Here is a 20735-nt window from a genome sequence, read left to right on the forward strand (position 1 = left end):
TACCTGGCTTCTGCTGGTGGCTCACCGAGCAGACGGGTGACTTTGCTGACTTCTTGTGGGTAGTCGAGCACAGCGTATGCCCAGCCCCACGTGGCCATCACCTGCGGGTGGTGCTTTATGAAGGCGACGGCAGCCCTGGTGGCGTCCGGGCATGAGTGCCTCACTGCCCTGACGGCCGTCGCCGCTGCGGTCTCGACGGCCAACTGCGAGATCAGCTGCCGCTCGCAGGCAACCTTCAGGCCCGACAAGCCGTACTTGTCGGCCGCCGAGAGCAGCTGGGCGGCCGTGTCGGGCAGCTGGGGGGCCTGCAGGGTATACGTGTAGGCCACCAGGAGCCTCAGCACCGGGCCCTCCACGTCGTCGATGCTCACCTGGCCGCAGCTGGCCTCCAGCATGTCGTGCGCGAACATCGCTGCAAACACGGGGCTCGCGGCTGCCAACACGGCCCTGTGAGCCGCCACCCTCGTCTCGCCCGCCACCAGCGTCACCAGGGCGCCTTCACCCCCGTCTAGCAGGGCGGCCAGGGCCTCGGTTGTGGTGTTCTGAACCTCCGTAACTGCCGACATGGTGGGTGGTCCTGAAACACAGTGCCACTGAGCAGCCCTCACACTGCACCCTCAACACTTGTACGAGGCGCATGCATACCTGTATGAAACAACAGCTGTTAAAGTGTTGTCCACCCTAAATCAAATGCAACGTCACCAGTTTCCTTCAAATGACAATGGTCCGTACTGCTTCGTGATCACCTAAGGTTTGTAACTACCAGCGTGGTACTATGATAGACTGCTTTCACCTTCTAAAAATGTTATTGTTCTCAGTCAAAAGATGGTTTATATATGTCATAGCAAAAAAATGGCAAAGCAACAAACTTCCTTCAGCACTAAAGTTACAGGACTTATATTTAAATCTAAGCTCGTGGCACCTCTGAGAAAAATTTTCTTCCTCCTTATCTCAGGTTCCACAGATCAGTGACACATCAGAAGCAATGTACATGTAATGCAGAAATCAGTTTCCTTGGTGAATGTCTCAGGGTAGGCACGATTAAACTTGACAGGCCATCGTGGCCGAGTGGTTCTAGGCGCTTAAATCCGGAACCGCGCGCCTGCTACGGTCACAGGTTCGAATCCTGCCCTGGGCATGGGTGTGTGTGATGTCCTTAGGTTAGTTAGGTTTAAGTAGTTCTAGGTTCTATTGGACTGATGACCTCCGATGTTAAGTCCCATACAGCTCAGAGCCATTTGAGCCGTTTTGAACCACTGTAAGTCTAAATTCATTGGTATGTTTAACTCTCCTTTGAACAGATTGATATCTGCGTCTTGTTTCTTCAGAAAAAGATGCAGCGCCCACCTCCGTGGTAAAGAATGCTGCATAATACTATCGTAAATCATGTCGCCATTTTATCCGAATGTTGCAAGCTATGGTGTACCCAGGTATTTCCAGGTTGAGCAGTTTAGGAATGAAACTCGTTGGCTCCATTTCCAGAACATGTGTTGTGGAACTTTCGCACAAATATATATTTGCATCTCCTTCTGGCGTGGACATGTTTGTATAGCATCTTTGCCCCACAGAACGTTCGGATACTTATTAGATGATAGATACGTCATGGCTAAACCAAAGTAAGCTCCATCACAGCTCCAACAACACTCTTGACTCTCCTGGTCGTATGAGGGGGCAAACGACGGAGTCAGTGAAATAGTTCCACACACTACAGTGTAGCTGGTTTCCTAAATTCAGACAATTGGGTTTCGCGAGCACGGCGTCCACTTTTTTCGAAACGTGCCGAATCAGCATCTCCATTCCACCAGCGTAAGACGTCTGCCGGACCGTTACGGTGCCAGGAGAGCGCCTAAGAATTCGTCCCAAGGCTTCTGTCACGCCAGCTCGACGTGGATGGAGACTTCGAGGCAGTGCTGCACAGAGCGTAGCGCCAGAGGTCAGCGCAGGGTCGCAGGCCAACACATGCACTGCAGGCTTCTGGAAGCCACCCGACCAACCCGAGTCTTCCTTCCCCATCCCTCGTCAGTTAGTTGTACATTTGCTTCCGTTTTATATCGCTTTTTGGTTTTTTTCGCCTCCCCATACCAAGTATCCACTCAACGTTATAGGCTCAAAACTTGGCGTTGTAATCGCATAATGAACGGCTTTTTACTGTTGTTTACAGGTATTGTTACGGTATTTTCCTACATCCAAGTGCTGCTGCATGTCAATGAACGAAGTGGTAAAAGCTGTAAAGCCGTTTACATTTCCATACAGTCATCGAGCATCGACATGTTCCTCGTCTACGAAACAGATGTCATTGTCTTATAAATCTTTAATATATGCCGAGATCAGTGGTGTAGTATTCTACTTTATTGTGATACTCGCAACGCGACTGTAGTTTACACTGAGCTTTCGCAGATTCTTTCACTCAAAGAGTTTTCTAGGTAATCACAAATTTGCCAAGATACTGAGCAGGATCGTGTCTGAATTATTAGTAGACAGAGAGCCATGGTCCCGATCACCTTCAGCATATTTTGGAGACACAATCTTCGTGCGTGTCTGCGCCAAGTAACCGACAGAGAAACGTGTGTGAAACTCAAGTAGTGGACTGGATATGCAGGGCGCGGCGGTGAGACACTCTGGGCTCACATTCGGGAGGACAGTGGTTCGACCACACACCGTGCAGTGGTCCGCAGCAGGTCTGCAGACAGAGGGCGAATGAGTGGATGTGGCTGCTTGTCATTTGTGTCTTCTGCACCGGTTTTCTGTTTGCTGTCCACCCACACAGGTTTTTCTTCATGGAGTCTCTCTCAATAGGAGTGCCGTGATGGTGCCCTAGAAGAGGCATTACCTTTAAGGTACCTGTCTTCCATTATCGAATGTTCCAGAAATTACAACAGGTATTTAGCTGTCTGTGTGTCTTTTCCCAGGAAAACCGTGAGGAAGTGGTCTCATTTCGTCCATCATTAAAGTTGTTTACAAGGTTTCCAATGAGTACGACGTGCATTAAACTACTTTTCAATATTGATACAATTTCCAATGGTGGTGATGTTTCCTTCTACAGTGTAATTTCTGTGTGTGGGTCACACAAGTCAGAAATGATTTCACGGTGCCATCAATTTGGAATCATTACAGTCGTCTCATCAGTATGAATTGCAGAGTTCCTTATTCTTTTTCCATCCGAATTAGAAATTAATCAGCAAAAGCACTCTACGCCCTCTCGAAGGTTTTTTATTAATGAGAAAACATTTGACTGAGCTTTTGATATTAATGTTATCACTTTCTTCCACCCCTCAGAGGCGTTTTCGATGTGATGGGGCCTTCCACTGTAATTCCAAATGTCTGATGGCATCTGGTCTTTACCAACCAACTAGTCCAGAAATAGTCCAACAATCGACGAAACTAGTTTTTCAGACAGTATTTTCTGAATAGATAGCCAACCATGGTCCAATATTTCTAAGATAATATATCGTACTCCGGATAGATTGTTAGATAACAATGTCTTTCTTAGTTTTTCTTAAGAGGGGACTTCTTTCCACGTTGTTGATTAAAATGAAAATTGCAACTCGTAATCTCTGGTTCAGGAAATAAATTTCCAGCTGATTGGAATGGACATTAGCAACTTCCAGACTCACGATGAGAGAAGAAGGTTCGATCCGAGCGCATTAATTTCATTTGTAAAGTAATAGTAAATATTAGGACTATGTAGTATGTCTCAAATACTGAGGTGCATTCTGACTCCTAACACGTACACAATTGTCTTCATGATTCAAACCAACTGTTAGTGGTTAAATTGTGCTCTAAGCAAAATTCTGCCAGGCAGCTTCCCCTTTCATTCCCTTACTTCAGTTCTTTTCTCCTCCAACTTTTCTTCCACTTCGTATTCCGACTATCTATTTCGAGTGCCCCATCACAATCAAGTTTTGATCTCGCTTAACAATCTCACCAATTTCTTTTCTCTCAAAAAGCATTTCCTTAATCTCTTCGTCATTTTCGGAACTAGTTGACGTGCAAGCCAGTACTTCTGTAACTGGTTTGGCTGTGTGTCTGTCCTGGCTGTGCTAGCGACTTCACTGTGCAGCTCAGGTAGCAATAAGATGTTAGTGTTTTCGGCCGAGAACGATATTAAACAAATTTCCAGTTACCTCGGAGAGAAATCTAAAGAGGAGCTATTCTCAAACACACACATTTCTTGCTACCAGATGCTGAAAAGAAGACAGGCATTGTGAAGAACCTAGCCACACCAAGATCAAGGACCCAGAGTAAAATACGTAAGCATAATCATCCGACTGAGCTACTTATAAAACTACGGGGGCGTTCGATCTGCAACGCTACACTTTTTTCTCGGCCAATTTCTGTTGGAAAAATGCGAAATTTGTGAGACATCGTGGAATATTCCCGCTTCAGCCCCTACAGCTTCATGAAATTCCAACAGCTGACAGCACTGTATGTAGCCTCCAAAATGGCGTCCGTAAAGGAGGTGCGACCCAAGCAGAGAGCTGTCACTGAGTTTCTTTAGGATGAAAACCAGAGCATCGGAGATCTTCATATCCGCTTGCAGAATGTCTGAGGAGATTTGGCAGTGAACAGAAGCACCGCGAGTCTTAGTGCGAGGTGTCTGTCATCGTCAGAAGGGCTTACTGGTGATCAACGCCTGGCCTAGCAGCGTCATCGTCGCAGCAGGGTTGTGCATATCTGGCCGACCTCCACGTGTCGGTCAGCTGCAGACGGCTGTGACTCCTGCGATGTGGGAACGTGCTCTCATTCAAGGTGACCGGTGGATCACTCAGAGCTGAACAACCCGCATCTCGCACCTTCCGACTTCCGTCTGTTTGGTCCAACGAAGGATGCACTCCACGGCAAGCAGTACACGGATGATGGGCAGGTCACTGATGCAGCAAGACGTGAGTGGCTGGTCAACTGTTTATTCACTCCGTCAGTTTTATCAGTTTAATGAAACAACCAGATGAAACTGGCCATGTCAGCTATATCAACACTTTTTCAACCACTCTCTGGGTTTGCAATGTAGCTAATTATTACGAATTGTCATCTCACATCGAAAGCGTAGCTTACCACGGAGCTGGGAGGAGCAGAATTTTGGTTCTCACGCTGGCACAGCTGATTTCAGGTGAATAACTTCAGTACTTTCGGAGATATAAATTTTTACCTAAGGGACGACTGTGATTGGTTCATCTATAGCATCAATTGAAACTACAACCAGAAGTACAGGTCCATAAGATCTAATTGTCTGGAATTTTCTTTAGTTTCATTACCACAGATTTCTGACTAAATAGAAAGTACTTTGGAAAATTATTATTTCATCGTGTTTTGGTTGTTTAAGTGTTTTGCAGGGTCTGAGGACATACGTTGAAATTTTATGGAAATTAAGTAAATGTATGTGTGATAAAGTTTCTTGTACAATAGTGGAATTTGTGGCGTATGGCCGACTTACTTTGGTTTTGTAAAAGGCAGCCAGAAGGGTCGTTGAGTATTAAATCTGTAAGTAATTTATGTTGCGGAATGGAATCTAATTTTGTCTTCATTAAATTTTATTTAGTTTTGGAATTACGTGATTTCCAGTCTAAATTACATCCAGTAATCTGATTGGCTGACATAAAAATACCTGAAGTATACAAGTGCTCGAAATGATCTGATTGGCTGTTTAATATATTAGCCAATAGGAATTAAGCATATCCTGTGCGTATCAGTATGGCTTTGTGCCTCCGATCTACGAGCCGATGAAGTCGTTCGGGAGCCATCTTCTGGTAAACGCCTATGTTAAATCACGCTGATCAAATTTATTCCAAAATAAAGAAATTTGCGCGTTTTATTGCTTCTCTTGCCGTTGACAAAGAGCGACTACAGTACAGAATATTTTGTGAAAGCTTGAGATTTGTGAGTGATTTATTTTAGGAGATATTCGCATGTGAACATTTTATTTCGTACACAAACACTGCGCGGCGTGTTTCGTGCTGATTACGAGACATTATATGCATTATAGGAATGTTTCTATACTGAGTCTGGGCGAGTGATTTCACTGACTTTTGTTTTCAAGGTTTATTGTAATGCCGCAATTGTTAAATCAGCCCAGAATTTCGCCATTCTGCATGGTTTTCGAGGAGCTAAGGGCTGCACTGAGTGCAGGTGATTTCTGGAGGAGACAATATTCCATAAAAGCACATTTAGAAAGTCTGTAGAACCAACGTCAAATCCTGACTCTGTGAATACATCACAACTCCATTCGTATTGCTCTCGCACAGATCACGAAGACAAGTTTACACTGATCACTGCACACACAGAGGCACTATAATGATTCTTCACACACCCCTGAACGTGAATGGACCATGAGAAACTCCTAGTAAGTGATACGATGCATTTACCCAGTGCCATGCACTTCACAGTCGTTTCAAGGGTGTAGATAAGTGAGACTCAGTTTGGGAGGAGGAAGAATCACACTTATCTTTTAAGGGACTGCAACTGATTGGTTCCTCCAGTAAATATAAGGACCTTGCTGCTCTCTCACGTAAACAACTCTGATAATACGTAGCGAGTCCGTAATTATGAGCAATACATCATCCATCCGCGGTAACTATAGACTTTGCATTACTGTACTGAAACTTCCTGCAGAGCTGAAAGGAACAGTTAGAACTTAACGGTCGTTAAATACTGGAAGAATCCCATAGTGTGTGGCGTTTTCAGTCCTTATTACGACCATGTGCTCCCTCTGAACGTCATCACGTCACCAGCGCACACAAATGCAACTGTGAGGCCACATAAATGGACGGCTGTGTGTCTATCAAACGTCAGTTTTCGTCATTTGGTTTTTTCCCTGTATGCAGACATCGTAAAGTGATAAATGGGCAGAATTACTCACAACAGAGTCAGTGCCCATACTGACACATACGATGAGTTTCATTATGCACTTAGCCGGGGAACTGCGATTGTGCAACACTAACGCATCGTAGGTAACATATGACACACGTCGCCCGGCTAAAAACCAGGACGCCCTTCCTGCTGAAAAAGACACACACGAGATTCTCCTGTCCTCCGGCAAAGTGGCTCTGCTTCCCCACTGTAACCACCAACCTCCGAATACCATGCAGTCCTTAAAGGACTGCTTAAAACCTGTTCGTGTCTAGAAGTCAGATCCCTTATCAGTGAAGAGCCGTCGAATGACTAATCAGTTGAGTGGAAAAAGCTAGTGAAAAGTCGAGAGGTTATCGATTACATTTATCAAATCACCCACCAAATGTCTAAAGTATGGCAAGCTGCAATCATTCTGGAGTCTTATACATGTGAGAAACAGATTTTCTCTGGAAAAAATTAACAGCAGCTACTGCACCTTACAAACACATTTTCTTTTGCGAACTTCCAGCGTGTTGCAGTACCTTAGGGCGACAACTACTATTCATCAGTACATAAAAAACCAGCCCAAGTTGCAAATTTTTACTTTTTATTCATTCGATGACCAGTTTCGAGCCTAGACCAATTTTGAAATCGTCGCAACATAATCGGAAATGGGATTTCCGAACGTTTCAAAAATGTACTACGAACATTTGACATGTTCGTAAATGCTATGATTTGAAAATGGGTCTCGGCCCGTAATTAATCATCAAATAAATAAAATGTAAAAATTTGCTACTTGGACTGCTTTCCCATTCTACTGACTTTTTTGCAACAGACTTTTTGGTCGTAAGTTTCTCTGTATAATAAATGCCTCTGAAAATCCTACACGAGGCAAAATTCTAACTTCAATAAAAGTCAAAGGGAAGAATCGTTAATCTCACGAAATAATCTTTTTTCAACTGCCGATGTCAGTTATTTGAAGTGTGCGCGCACGCGCGCGCGCGCGCGCGCGCGCACACACACACACACACACACACACACACACACACACACACACACACACACCAAAAGTTGTCTTGCCTCACCTGAGTCCCGCGAGTTCTGGAACCTGTACAGAAAAATGGAATAGACAGCAACATGAACATCATGTCCGCCCTTTTTATTGCTCATGAAAGCCACACATTGGATGATGTACCACCACACAGCCAGACCTTCAGAGGTGGTGGTCCAGATTGTAATACCTCTAATACCCAGTAGTACGTCCTCTTGCATTGATGCATGCCTGTATTCGTCGTGGCATACTATCCACAACTTCATCAAGGCACTGTTGGTCCAGATTGTCCCACTCCTCTATGGCGATTCGGCGTAGATCCGGCAGAGTGGTTGGTGGGTTACGTCGTCCATAAACAGCGCTTTTCAATCTGTCCCAAACATGTTTGGTAGGGTTCATGTCTGGAGAACGTGTTCGCCACTAGTCGAGCGATGTCGTAATCCTGATGCACGATGGGGGCGCGAATTGTCGTCCACCAAGACGAATGCCTCGCCAATGTGCTACCGATATGGTTGCATTATCGGTCAGAGGATGGAATTCAGGTGTCTTACAGCCGTTACGGTGCCTTCCGTGACCACCAGCGGCATACGTCGGTCGGCCCACCACATCATGCCACCCCATAACAGCAGCGAACCTCCACCTTGCTGCACTCGCTGGACAGTGTGCCTAAGGCGTTCAGACTGACCGGGTTGTCTCCAAACATGTCTCGGGCAATTGTCTGGTTGAAGGCATATGCGACACTCATCGGTGAAGAGAACGTGATGCCAATCCTGAGTGGTCCATTCGGCATGTTGTCGGGCCCATCTGTTCCACGCTGCACGGCCTCGTGGTTGCCAAGATCCTCGGCATGGACGTTGGGAGTGAAGTTGCGCATCATACAGCCTATTGCGCACAGTCAGTCGTAACACGACGTCCTGGGGCTGTACGAAAAGCATTATTCAACGTGGTGCCGTTGCTGCCAGAGTTATTCCGACGCATAATCCGTAGGCAGCGGTCATCCACTGCGGCCTGAGCGAGGCACGTCATAGACAGTTCCTGTCTCTCTCTCTCTCTCTCTCTCTCTCCCTCCCTCCCTCCATGTCCTAACAACGTCGCTTTGGTTCACTCCGAGACGCCTGGACACTTCCCTTGTTGAGAGCCCTTCCCAGCACAAAGGGACAATGCGGACGCGACCGAACCGCGCTGTTTACCGTCTAGGCATGGTTGAACCACATAGAACACGAGCCGTGTATCGCCTTCCGGGGGTGGAATGACGAACTGATTGGCTGTCCGACCCGCTTTGTCTAACAGACGCTGGCCATGCATAGCTGTTTACATTTTTGGGTGGGTTTAGTGACGTCTCTGAACTGTCAAAGGGACTGTGATACAATATCCACAGTCAACGTTTATCTTCAGGAGTTCTGGGAACCGCAAAACTTTTGGTGTGTGTGTGTGTGTGTGTGTGTGTGTAGGGGGGGGGGGGGGGTTGTAGTTACACTCACCGGACGAGAGGGCTCCCATGAAAAGTGAGTCATGGTAGGGCAATGAAACAATGTTGAAACATTGTGAGGTTGTGAGGACATGGGGAAGAGTAACAGTAAACAAACCATTAAAAATCGCATTTTAATTTCCACATGAGAGGGTAAACGTTGTTAATTGCGTTCAGTGTTTACATTCCACGTTACGAACTTCGGTCAGTGTGGAGGCGGTGTGCATCGGCGGCAGCCTCGAACCTCCCCTGGACACGCGCGGCCCCGCCCCCTGCCTGCAGCGCCACGGGCAGTGCTGACGCGGCCCGCGCCACAGGCAGAGTTGAGGCGCGCCGAGTCACAGCTTCCTGGGCGCTACGGACGTGCGTACACGCACAGCTGTCTTTCCGCCCTGTTCTTCTCGTAGCTGTTCAGTGGTCTGACTGTGTAGTTCCAGAGTGCACGTTGCTGTGTTCGCTCTCTGCAGAATCCCACTTACATTCCTGTAATTTCGTCAGTTTACTTGTTTCCTATGTGAGAAACGTCACGTCGCCGTGGTTGCACAGAAAGAAATCCTGGATATGCGCACTAAGAGCGACAGTGAGTGTGGATTATCTGACGTTGCTAACACTGATGGGTCTTCAACAGAATCTCGAAGCTGTAGTCCTCAGCCATTTACGTCAGAGGGGAGAGCGAGAGTTAAAGTCAGCAGTTCCTCTGAATCCGAGGAATCAGAAAGCGACAGTGAAACGGTTCAGAAAAATGCGCACTTACGTGACACATCTGACTGGAAAGAAACCAATTTCCAGCCATTAAACCATTGCTTCAATGACGAGTTCAGGACACAAATACCAGATACTGACCCAAACATTCTTTCATTTTTTGTGATATTTATGTCTCAAGAACTTTCAATTTATTGCAGACGAAACAAATTCGTTTTTACGTTTACACCAGAAAAAATACTACAGCCGGTGTGGCCGTGCGGTTCTAGGCGCTTCAGTCTGGAACCGCGTGACCGCTACGGTCGCAGGTTCGAATCCTGCCTCGGGCATGGATGTGTGTGATGTCCTTAGGTTAGTTAGGTTTAAGTAGTTCTAAGTTCTACGGGTCTGATGACCACAGATGTTAAGTCCAATAGTGCTCAGAGCCATTTGAACCATTTTTTTGTGAATTCTCGACTGTCAAAATGGAAAGACACTGGATTTGAGGAAATGTATCGTTTTGTTGCTGTTTGCCTTCTAATGGCGCAAGTTAAGAAGTTAAAATTAACTGATTATTGGTCCAGAGATACACTTTTGAACACACCAGTTTTCAGCGAAATTATGTCCCGAGACCGTTTTTGTCTACTTCTGAGAATCTTACACTTCAGTGATAACTCTGCGAGTACTGGAAGCGACAGTCTATTGAAAATTAGGGCTAGTGTTGGCAAAGTTCGTAAGACATTTCGTAATTCATGTCGCCCACATCACAAGATTTGTATAGACGAAAGTCCATTGCTGTTCGAAGGACGAATATCTTCTAAGCAAGTTACTCCAACCAAGCGAAGTAGATTCGGAACAAAGACATTCGGACTGTGTAACTATCACAGTGGGTGTATTTTATATTTGGAACAGGGTCACATTCTGTATGTCAATGACTGGCTGGTACCGCAGCCGGGCCTGCTCCTCTGGCTTCACATCATGGAACAGCCGCGTGTGGCACTGTTCGTGAGAACAGGCGTAACATGCCAAAACTGGAGACGAAATTAAAACGAGGAGAAACTGAGTTTAGGTCCACTGACAAGGTCCTTGCTATCAAGTGGTGCGATACGAGAGACGTGTACATGTTGACCACAAGTCACACAACACGAATGGTTGGAACAGAGAAGACTGACAAATACTGACGAAAAAATAGAGAAACCGCAATGTATTGTAGGGAACAATTCGAGTATGGGTGCAGCTGACCGTTGTGACATGTAACTCAGCTCAGTGGAATCAGCGCGTAAGACTGAAATGGTATAAGAAGTATTTTTTTCACATTCTCGACTTGTGCATTCTAAATGGTCATGCTCTCCACCGGTGGTAACAGGGCGAAAACTGGCACCCGTAGTGTCACCTTTCTCTCGTAAGGGTGATTGTAGAAAAATATGCTACAGAGCGGAGGAAAGCTTGTAGGGGAAGGTACTGCGATGACGAGAATCCTCTGCGATTCACACAGAGACATTTCCCGGCTGTTGAGAGTGAACATTCGCAGGAAAGTACGCTAATGCGCAGATGCGTGGTTTGCACGAAACAGTAAGTGCGCCGGAAACAAATAGAGACCGACGCAAAAGTTGCGACGCTCCATTACGCGTTGCACCCTGGTTTGAGACTAATCATACAAAGAAGCATTACTCATCATTGGGAACTAAATCTGAGAAAATTTATTCACACTTCTGAATTAATCACTAAAAAAACGCAAAAATGTAAGAAATATAAACCTATTTTTATGTCCGCCAAAGCACGGTAGATGCAACAAGTGTACAATTATTTAAACGATGCCTGACTTCTTCATATGTAGCAGTTTACTGGCGAATGAACGGACTTGGTGATTGAGATGGCACAATATCTGTACTGTGGGAAATGTAATTACGCCGAGTACTTTGCGCCAGTATAACAAAACCCTTCATTAATCTGCATACGGTACATTTAAATTATTAACATGTAACATGGGCACATTCTTTCATCCTGAACAGTACAAATGTATATCACACTATCTACTTGTACAAAACATGTTTTCCATAACTGATTTAAACGCCTTCGATCAACGAGAAACAACACGCCAAAGTCAAAACTGTTTTCTCAGTGCGATTTTTCTTGCTACTTTGCCTCTGTTGTCAGTCAATACTGAAAATTAAACTCTTTGTTCTGGGGAGGATGGGGGGCTTAAAATTTGTTGTTCGAATGAGAATGGCTTTGAATCATTAATAGAAAACGGTATTTGAAAAAGGAGTGTGTAATACACCCTGCTTTCATCTTGTCATGAAAATCAACATATTTTCGACTAATTTGTGGATTACTGGAAAATAGTAGGGAAATAAAAATTTTTATTCCTTATCTTTGTGCAGTCAATCTATTGCACTCTAAATTTCATTTTCATCGTGCGTTCACACTACTAGACATGCTAACCCGAAGTTTACATTGTTTTCGGGCCTGATTTTCACGCCCAACTTTCTTTCCAGTTGTACAGCTTGGTATGATCTATGGAGCAGTTTTTTTAGGAAAATCGGAATGAAAATGCCGCATTTCTGACGTTTTTACGAAATCTTCAATTCTGTGCTTAATTCATTCAGTACTGAAAAGTGCTTTGGAAATGTAACTTTGTATTTAAGAACCTTTTGTTGTTAGGTTACCACATGCCAAGTTTCACGTTCGTCATAGCATTAGTTCAGGAGATGCAAGAAGCCAAACTGAAATTTTTTCGGGTGCCTAATTTTTTGGCCGATTTACCTACAATTTTCCGGCTGAATATGGTTCTTAGGAGAACGCATAAAGTTGTACAAGATGGCCGGCCAAATTTTATTTCTTTACAAAAACGATTGCCCGAGATATTACAGCTCAAAGTAGGCACAATTTCACGCTGGCTCTGCGCGGGCCGATCCGGTGAAAGAGCTGCGTGCGTTAGATCCAGTACGTCTGGGAGCTTAACAGTCTTTTCATTTCTGGGGCCAAATAACTTCACTCGGCTCCAGGTCAGTTCTGTTGGGTTCATACTGTAATGGTACAGTAGCAAATGCAGCATTTGTAGGCTGCGCGCGATGCTGTGAAAATGAGTGTTATTCATGTTTCTACGACACACATCTGTGGCATAGAACAACGGAGACCGTGCAAATAAGGAGTATTTAGCTTTTCATTTTTGCACAGAATAATTAAATTGTTATGTTTTCCTAATTTGTTAACTGTCTTTCATAAAATATCGATAGTTGAGAATTTATAATTGAAATGAAATTTCGCGTGCAATATGCACTTGAAAATAAGAAGTTGTGCATTATTCATAAAAAATGATGAATTTTACAAATACGAGATGCAGTTAATTCAAATTGAACGAGACAAACCTACCCGAGGCAGTACTTTAACCAGTGAACCATGTATTGCAATAAATAACCAAGCCATTACGTTCCGCTGTACATTCACTTTTAGTTACGTTGTAGCTATAAGTGACAGTCCCTCGGAAAACTTCAAAGCCGATTATCTCTGTGAATTTATGACAAACAGCAAGAACAGCCAATTTATCGGCACTTCTTACCCGTGTTCCACGCGCGCGTCTCACCACGCAACAGGAAGCGGCCTCGGCCATTTTGGTACAGCGCGGCAGTAGAAGCACAACGATGCAGGGGCCGTGACTGCACACGATGTCTGAAATAGAAACTACGTAGCTAAAGCGTGGTTAAGAGAAACGTTGGTGGCTGTTAATGCGTTTGAATATCTTCATGGGCGTTGCCGTTGGTGGGGAGGCTTGCGTGCCTCAGTGATACAGACGGGTGTACCGTAGGTGCAACCACAACGGAGGGGTATCTGTTGAGAGGCCAGACAAACGTGTGGTTCCTGAGGAGGGGCAGCAGCCTTTTCAGTAGTTGCAGGGGCAACAGTCTGGATGATTGACTGATCTCTCCTTGTAACACTAACCAAAACGGCCTCGCTGTGCTGGTACTGCGAACGGCTGAAAGCAAGGGGAAACTACGGCCGTAATTTTTCCCGAGGACAAGCAGCTTTACTGTATGGTTAAATGATGATGGCGTCCTCTTGGGTAAAATATTCCGGAGGTAAAATAGTCCCCCATTCGGATCTCCGGGCGGGGACTACTCAAGAGGACGTCGTTATCACGAGAAAGAAATCTGGCGTTCTACGGATCGGAGCATGGAATGTCAAATCCCTTAATCGGGCAGATAGAAAATTTAAAAAGGGAAATGGATAGGTTAAAGTTAGATATAGTGGGAATTAGGGAAGTTCGGTGGCAGGAGGAACAAGACTTTCGGTCAGGTGAATACAGGGTTACAAATACAAAATCAAATAGGGGTAATGCAGGAGTAGGTTTAATAATGAATTAAAAAAATAGGAGTGCGGGTAAGCTACTACAAACAGCATAGTGAACGCATTATTGTGGCCAAGATAGACACGTAGCCCATGACTACTACAGTAGTACAACTTTATATGCCAACTAGCTCTGCGGATGAAGAAATTGAAATGTATGATGAGAAAAGAAATTATTCAGGTAGGGAAGGGAGACGAAAATTTAATAGTCATGCGTGACTGGAATTCGAGAGTAGGAAAACGGAGAGAAGGAAACATAGTAGGTGAATATGGATTGGGGGAAAGAAATGAAAGAGGAAGCCATCTGGTAGAATTTTGCACAGAGCATAACTTAATCATAGCTAACACTTGGTTCAAGAATCGTGAAAGAAGGTTGTGTACATGGAAGAATCCTGGAGATACTAGAAGGTATCAGATAGATTATATAATGGTAAGACAGATTTAGGAACCAGGTATTAAATTGTAAGACATTTCCAGGGGCAGATGTGGACTCTGACCACAATCTATTGGTTATGAGCTGTAGATTAAAACTGAAGAAACTGCAAAAAGGTGAGAATTTAAGGAGATGGGACCTGGATAAACTGAAAGAACCAGAGGTTGTACAGAGTTTCAGGGAGAGCATAAGGGAACAATTGTCACAAATGGGGGAAAGAAATACAGTAGAAGAAGACTGGGTAGCTCTGAGGAATGAAGTAGTGAAGGCAGCAGAGGATCAAGTAGGAAAAAAGACGAGGGCTAGTAGAAATCCTTGGGTAACAGAAGAAATATTGAATTTAATTGATGAAAGGAGAAAATACAAAAATGCAGTAAATGAAGCAGGCAAAAAGGAATACAAACGTCTCAAAAATGATATCGACAGGAAGTGCAAAATGGCTAAGCAGGGACGGCTAGAGGACAAATGTAAGGATGTAGATGCTTATCTCACCAGGGGTAAGATAGATACTGCCTACAGGGAAATTAAAGTGACCTTTGGAGAAAAGAGAACCACTTGTATGAATATCAAGAGCTCTGATGGAAATCCAGTTCTAAGCAAAGAAGGGAAAGCAGAAAGGTGGAAGGAGTATATAGAGGGTCTATACAAGGTCGATGTACTTGAGGACAATATTTTGGAAATGGAAGAGGATGTACATGAAGATGAAATGGGAGATACAATACTGCGTGAAGAGTTTGACAGAGCACTGAAAGACCTGAGTCGAAACAAGGCCCTGGGAATAGACAACATTTCATTAGAACTACTGACGGCCTTGGGAGAGCCTGTCCTGCCAAAAATCTACCATCTGGTGAGCAAGATCTATGACATAGGTGAAATACCCTCAGACTTCAAGAAGAATGTAACAATTCCAAACGCAAAGAAAGCGGGTGTCGACAGACGTGAAAATTACCGAACTATCAGTTTAATAAGTCACGGCTGCAAAATACTAATGCGAATTCTTTACAGACGAATGGAAAAGCTGGTAGAAGCCGACCTCGTGGAAGGTCAGTTTGGATTCCGTAGAAGTGGTGGAGCACGTGAGGCAATACTGATGCTACGACTTATCTTAGAAAACAGATTAAGGAAAGGCAAGTCTACGTTTCTGGCATTTGTAGAAACGTAGGTTTCTGGCATTTGTAGACTTAGAGAAAGCTTTTGACAATGTTGACTGGAATACTCTTTCAAATTCTAAAGGTGGCAGGGGTAAAATACAGGGAGCGAAAAGCTATTTACAATTCGTACAGAAACCAGATGGCAGTTATAAGAGTCCAGGGGCATAAAGGGAAGCAGTAGTTGGGAAGGGAGTGAGACAGGGTTGTAGCCCCTCCCCGATGTTATTCAATCTGTATATTGAGCAAGCAGTAAAGGGAACAAAAGAAAAATTCGGAGTAGGTATTAAAATCCATGGAGAAGAAATAAAAACATTGACGTTCGCCGATGACATTGTAATTCTGTCAGGGACAGCAAAGGACTTGGAAGAGCAGTTGAACGGAATGAACAGTGTCTTGAAAGGAGGATATAATATGAACATGAACAAAAGCAAAAAGAGGATAATGGAATGTTGTGGAATTAAGTCGGGTGATGCTGAGGGTATTAGTTTAGGAAATGACACAGTAGTAAAGGAGTTTTGCTATTTGGGGAGAAAAATAAATGATGATGGTAGAAGTAGAGAGGATATAAAATGTAGACTGGCAATGGAAAGGAAAGCGTTTATTAAGAAGAGAAATTTAACGTAGAGTATTGATTTATAAAAGTGTCAGGAAGTCGTTTCTGAAAGTATTTGTATGGAGTGTAGCCATGTATGGAAGTGAAACACGGACGATAAATAGTTTGGACAAGAAGAGAATAGAAGCTTTCGAAATGTGGTGCTACAGAAGAATGCTGAAGATTAGATGGGTAGATCACATAACTAATGAAGTATTGAATAGAATTGGGGAGAAGTGGAGTTGGTGGTACAACGTGACTAGAAGGGATCGGTTGGTAGGACATGTTCTGATGCATCAAGGAATCACCAATTTGGCATTGGAGGGCAGCGTGGAGGGTAAAAATCGTAGAGGGAGACCAAGATATGAATACACTAAGCAGATTCAGAAGGATGTAGACTGCAGTAGGTACTGGGAGATGAAGAAGCTTGCACAGTATAAAGTAGCATGGAGAGCTGCATCAGACCAGTCTCAGGACTGAACACCACAAGAAGAAGAACAACAACAACAACAGTAATAAGATATCTAATAAATAAGTAAGACCTACTTCCAAGAGCGTAACAACACCAGCGTAGATATTCAAACCTGCACACTGCGGAATAAAAGACGGAAAGTGTATCGTTCAAGTTTGGGAAGAAGAATTTCCAGAATTTCGACTATTTCCAGGAAATGTATACAAAGCAATGTGTAACTTTGGTGTTGGTAAAGGTGGAGAGGGATTTTCGATTTCACACGGCGGCATAACCGACGCCAGCTGTTATTTTAACAGTGTCAACCACAAACCAAGGCGCTTAACATCGGTTCAAACCACACTGATGGGAAGTCTCTACAAGGTGGACACCGTGACAGCAGACAAGGTATGTCGTAGTTGAATGCTAATTTCAAAATTTCTGATTTTCAGGGTGATAATAGACCTGCTTAGGCAATTACAAAAACGCTATTAATATTGCTTCTTTTTCGTTTACAGATAACTAGTCTGAGCTTACATTCGCATTTCACACAATTAAACAACAACATAGCTCTCACTGCAATGTTAAAGTGTCTTCTCAGTTATTCCCGAATTCGACAAGTGCAAGTAAAATCACGAGTGGAAAAACAAAATGTGAGGCATTAATTGACGCTTCCAACAAAGGTAGCCTAATCAAAAGTTATCCAATTTATGTAAGCTGCTTCCATGCGCAAGCACAGAATTCTCGATTTCTATGAGGACTCTGGCCGATCTGCAATGCCTGGGCAGAGCTTGAAAAGGATTCCAAAACACAAGGTGAGTTTGTCCCAGGTTTCTAAGTTTTACTGTAGACAATGCAAACGCATACTGTGGGAAAAAGAAATCTACGTTCATTTAAAAAAGAAAAATCGTGGGAGATTGAAATCAAATGGCTGCGCACATATACTCCATACTGATTTAAATGTGGTACGAACGCTGTATCAACAGATACTGAAATGTTAGTAATTACGACTTTCAACTATTTCTCAAATTCATCTAAAAGGTTATCCAAGTTGAAAGAGTTCTTTCAATTTGTTGATACAGAATACAATGCTTTGTCAAGATATGTACCTACAAGGTGGTTAAGCCTAAAGCCTGCCATAGAAAGTGTGTTGAAAAATCTTCCTGCAATCATGCCATACTTTCCTAGTGTAGATGATTGCCCCAGCTTTACCAAAAACAACTTGATGGGTGTGAGTAGTTCAGGAATACAACTTATTTTAGTGGAATTATATGTTCAATTTTCCTTGCACTTGTTGTTGTGGTCTTCAGTCCTGAGACTGCTTTGATGCAGCTCTCCATGCTACTCTATCCTGTGCAAGCTTCTTCATCTCCCAGTACCTACTGCAACCTACATCCTTCTGAATCTGCTTAGTGTATTCATCTCTTGGTCTCCCTCTACGATTTTTACCCTCCACGCTGCCCTCCAGTACTAAATTGGTGATCCCTTGATGCCTCAGAACATGTCCTACCAACCGATCCCTTCTTCTAGTCAAGTTGTGCCACAAACTTCTCTTCTCCCAATCCTATTCAATACCTCCTCATTAATTACGTGATCTACCCACCTTATCTTCAGCATTCTTCTGTAGCACCACATTTAGAAAGCCTCTATTCTCTTCCTGTCCAAACTATTTATCGTCCATGCTTCACTTCCATACATGGCTACACTCCATACAAATACATTCAGAAACGACTTCGTGACACTTAAATCTATACTCGATGTTAACAAATTTCTCTTCTTCAGAAACGCTTTCCTTGCCATTGCCAGTCTACATTTTATATCCTCTCTACTTCGACCATCATCAGTTATTTTGCTCCCCAAATAGCGAAACTCCTTTACTACTTTTAGTGTCATTTCCTAATCTAATTCCTCAGCATCACCCGATTTAATTCGACTACATTCCATTATCCTCGTTTTGCTTTTGTTGATGTAGTGGTGTGGAAATGTTGGGAATTTGGATCTCACGGGGAGCGTGCAAGAGATAAGTCCCTGCAGACGCACCATCCTCTGTGCCCGCGGTGGCTCAGATGGATAGAGCGTCTGCCATGTAAGCAGGAGATCCCTGGTTCGAGTCCCGGTTGGGGCACACACATTTTCAACATGTCCCCAATGAAGTAAATCAACGCCTGTTTGCAGCTAGGGTGTCCATTTAATTATCATTTCATTTGTTGATGTTCATCTTATATCCTCCTTTCAAGACACTGTCCATTCCGTTCAACTGCTCTTTCAAGTCCTTTGGTGTCTCCTGACGTATTTACAATGTCAATGGCGAACCTCCGTGGACTTTAATACCTACCCTTAACTTTTCTTTTGTTTCCTTTACTGCTTGCTCAATACACAGATGGAATAGCATCGGGGAGGGGCTACAACCCTGTCTCACTCCCTTCCCAACCACTGCTTCTCTTTAGTGTCCCTTGACTCTTAGAACTGCCATCTGGTTTCTATACAAATTGTAAATAGCCTTTCGCTCCCTGTATTTTACCCCTGCCACCTTCAGAATATGAAAGAGAGTATTCAAGTCGACATTGTCAAAAGCTTTCTCTAAGTCCACAAATGCTAGAAACGTAGGCTTGCCTTTCCTTAATCTTTCTTCTAAGATAAGTCGTAAGGTCAGTGTTGCGTCACGTGTTCCAACATATCTACGGAATCCAAACTGATCTTCCCCGAGGTCGGCTTCTACCAGTTTTCCCATTCCTCTGTAAACAATTCGCGTTAGTATTTTGCAGCTGTGACTTATTAAACTGAAATGACAAAAAAAATGAAACAAAAACTGTCAATTTGTGAAATATACCGTGTGACGTAGAAAATAAAAACGGAGGTAGAACATAAGATAAATGATCTTTTTTTGTTATAAGGTGCAACAGTTGCTAGACAAATTGGAGGACCAGATCCCGGATGAAAGAAACGCGACTGGAAAAATGCAGACATATACAGGGTGAGTCACCTAACATTACCGCTGGATATATTTCGTAAACCACATCAAATACTGACGAATCGATTCCACAGACCGAACGTGAGGTGAGGGGCTAGTGTAATTGGTTAATACAAACCATAAAAAATGCACGGAAGTATGTTTCTAACACAAACCTAAGTTTTTCTAAATGGAACCACGTTAGGTTTTGTTAGCACATCTGAACATATAAACAAATACGTAATCAGTGCCGTTTGTTGCATCATCCGGAGATATAGTAACCTAAAGTTGACGCTGAGTACCACTCCTCCGCTGTTTGATCGTGTGTATCGCAGAGCACCGAATTACGTAGGGATCCGAAGGGAACTGTGATGGACCTTAGGTACAGAAGAGACTGGAACAGCACATTACGTCCACATGCTAACACCTTTTTATTGGTCTTTTTCACTGACGCACATGTACAATACCATGAGGGGCGAGGTACACGTACACACGTGCTTTCCGTTTTCAATTAATGGGTGGAATAGAGTGTGTCCCGACATGTCAGGCCAATAGATGTTCAATGTGGTGGCCATCATTTGCTGCACACAATTGCAATCTCTGGCGTAATGAATGTCGTACACGCCGCAGTACATCTGGTGTAATGTCGCCGCAGGCTGCCACAATACGTTGTTTCATATCCTCTGGGGTTGTAGGCACATCACGGTACACATTCTACTTTAACGTACCCCACAGAAAGAAGTCCAGAGGTGTAAGATCAGGAGAACGGGCTGGCGAATTTATGCGTCC

At 43.9% G+C, this 20735-nt stretch overlaps 1 protein-coding gene across 1 annotated transcript in view; it reads right to left on the bottom strand.

Annotated features, from left to right (window-relative positions):
* Positions 1-20735, bottom strand: part of LOC124553336 (poly [ADP-ribose] polymerase tankyrase-2-like) — a 103448-nt gene that overhangs the window by 23903 nt on the left and 58810 nt on the right. The window contains exon 2 of the mRNA XM_047127212.1: positions 4-577. Within this exon, the coding sequence (XP_046983168.1) occupies positions 4-566 (563 nt within the window). The 5' untranslated portion in view covers positions 567-577. The remainder of the gene's footprint in view (positions 1-3; positions 578-20735) is intronic.

This window comes from Schistocerca americana, chromosome 11, assembly GCF_021461395.2.
Source record: "Schistocerca americana isolate TAMUIC-IGC-003095 chromosome 11, iqSchAmer2.1, whole genome shotgun sequence".
NCBI lineage: Eukaryota > Metazoa > Arthropoda > Insecta > Orthoptera > Acrididae > Schistocerca > Schistocerca americana.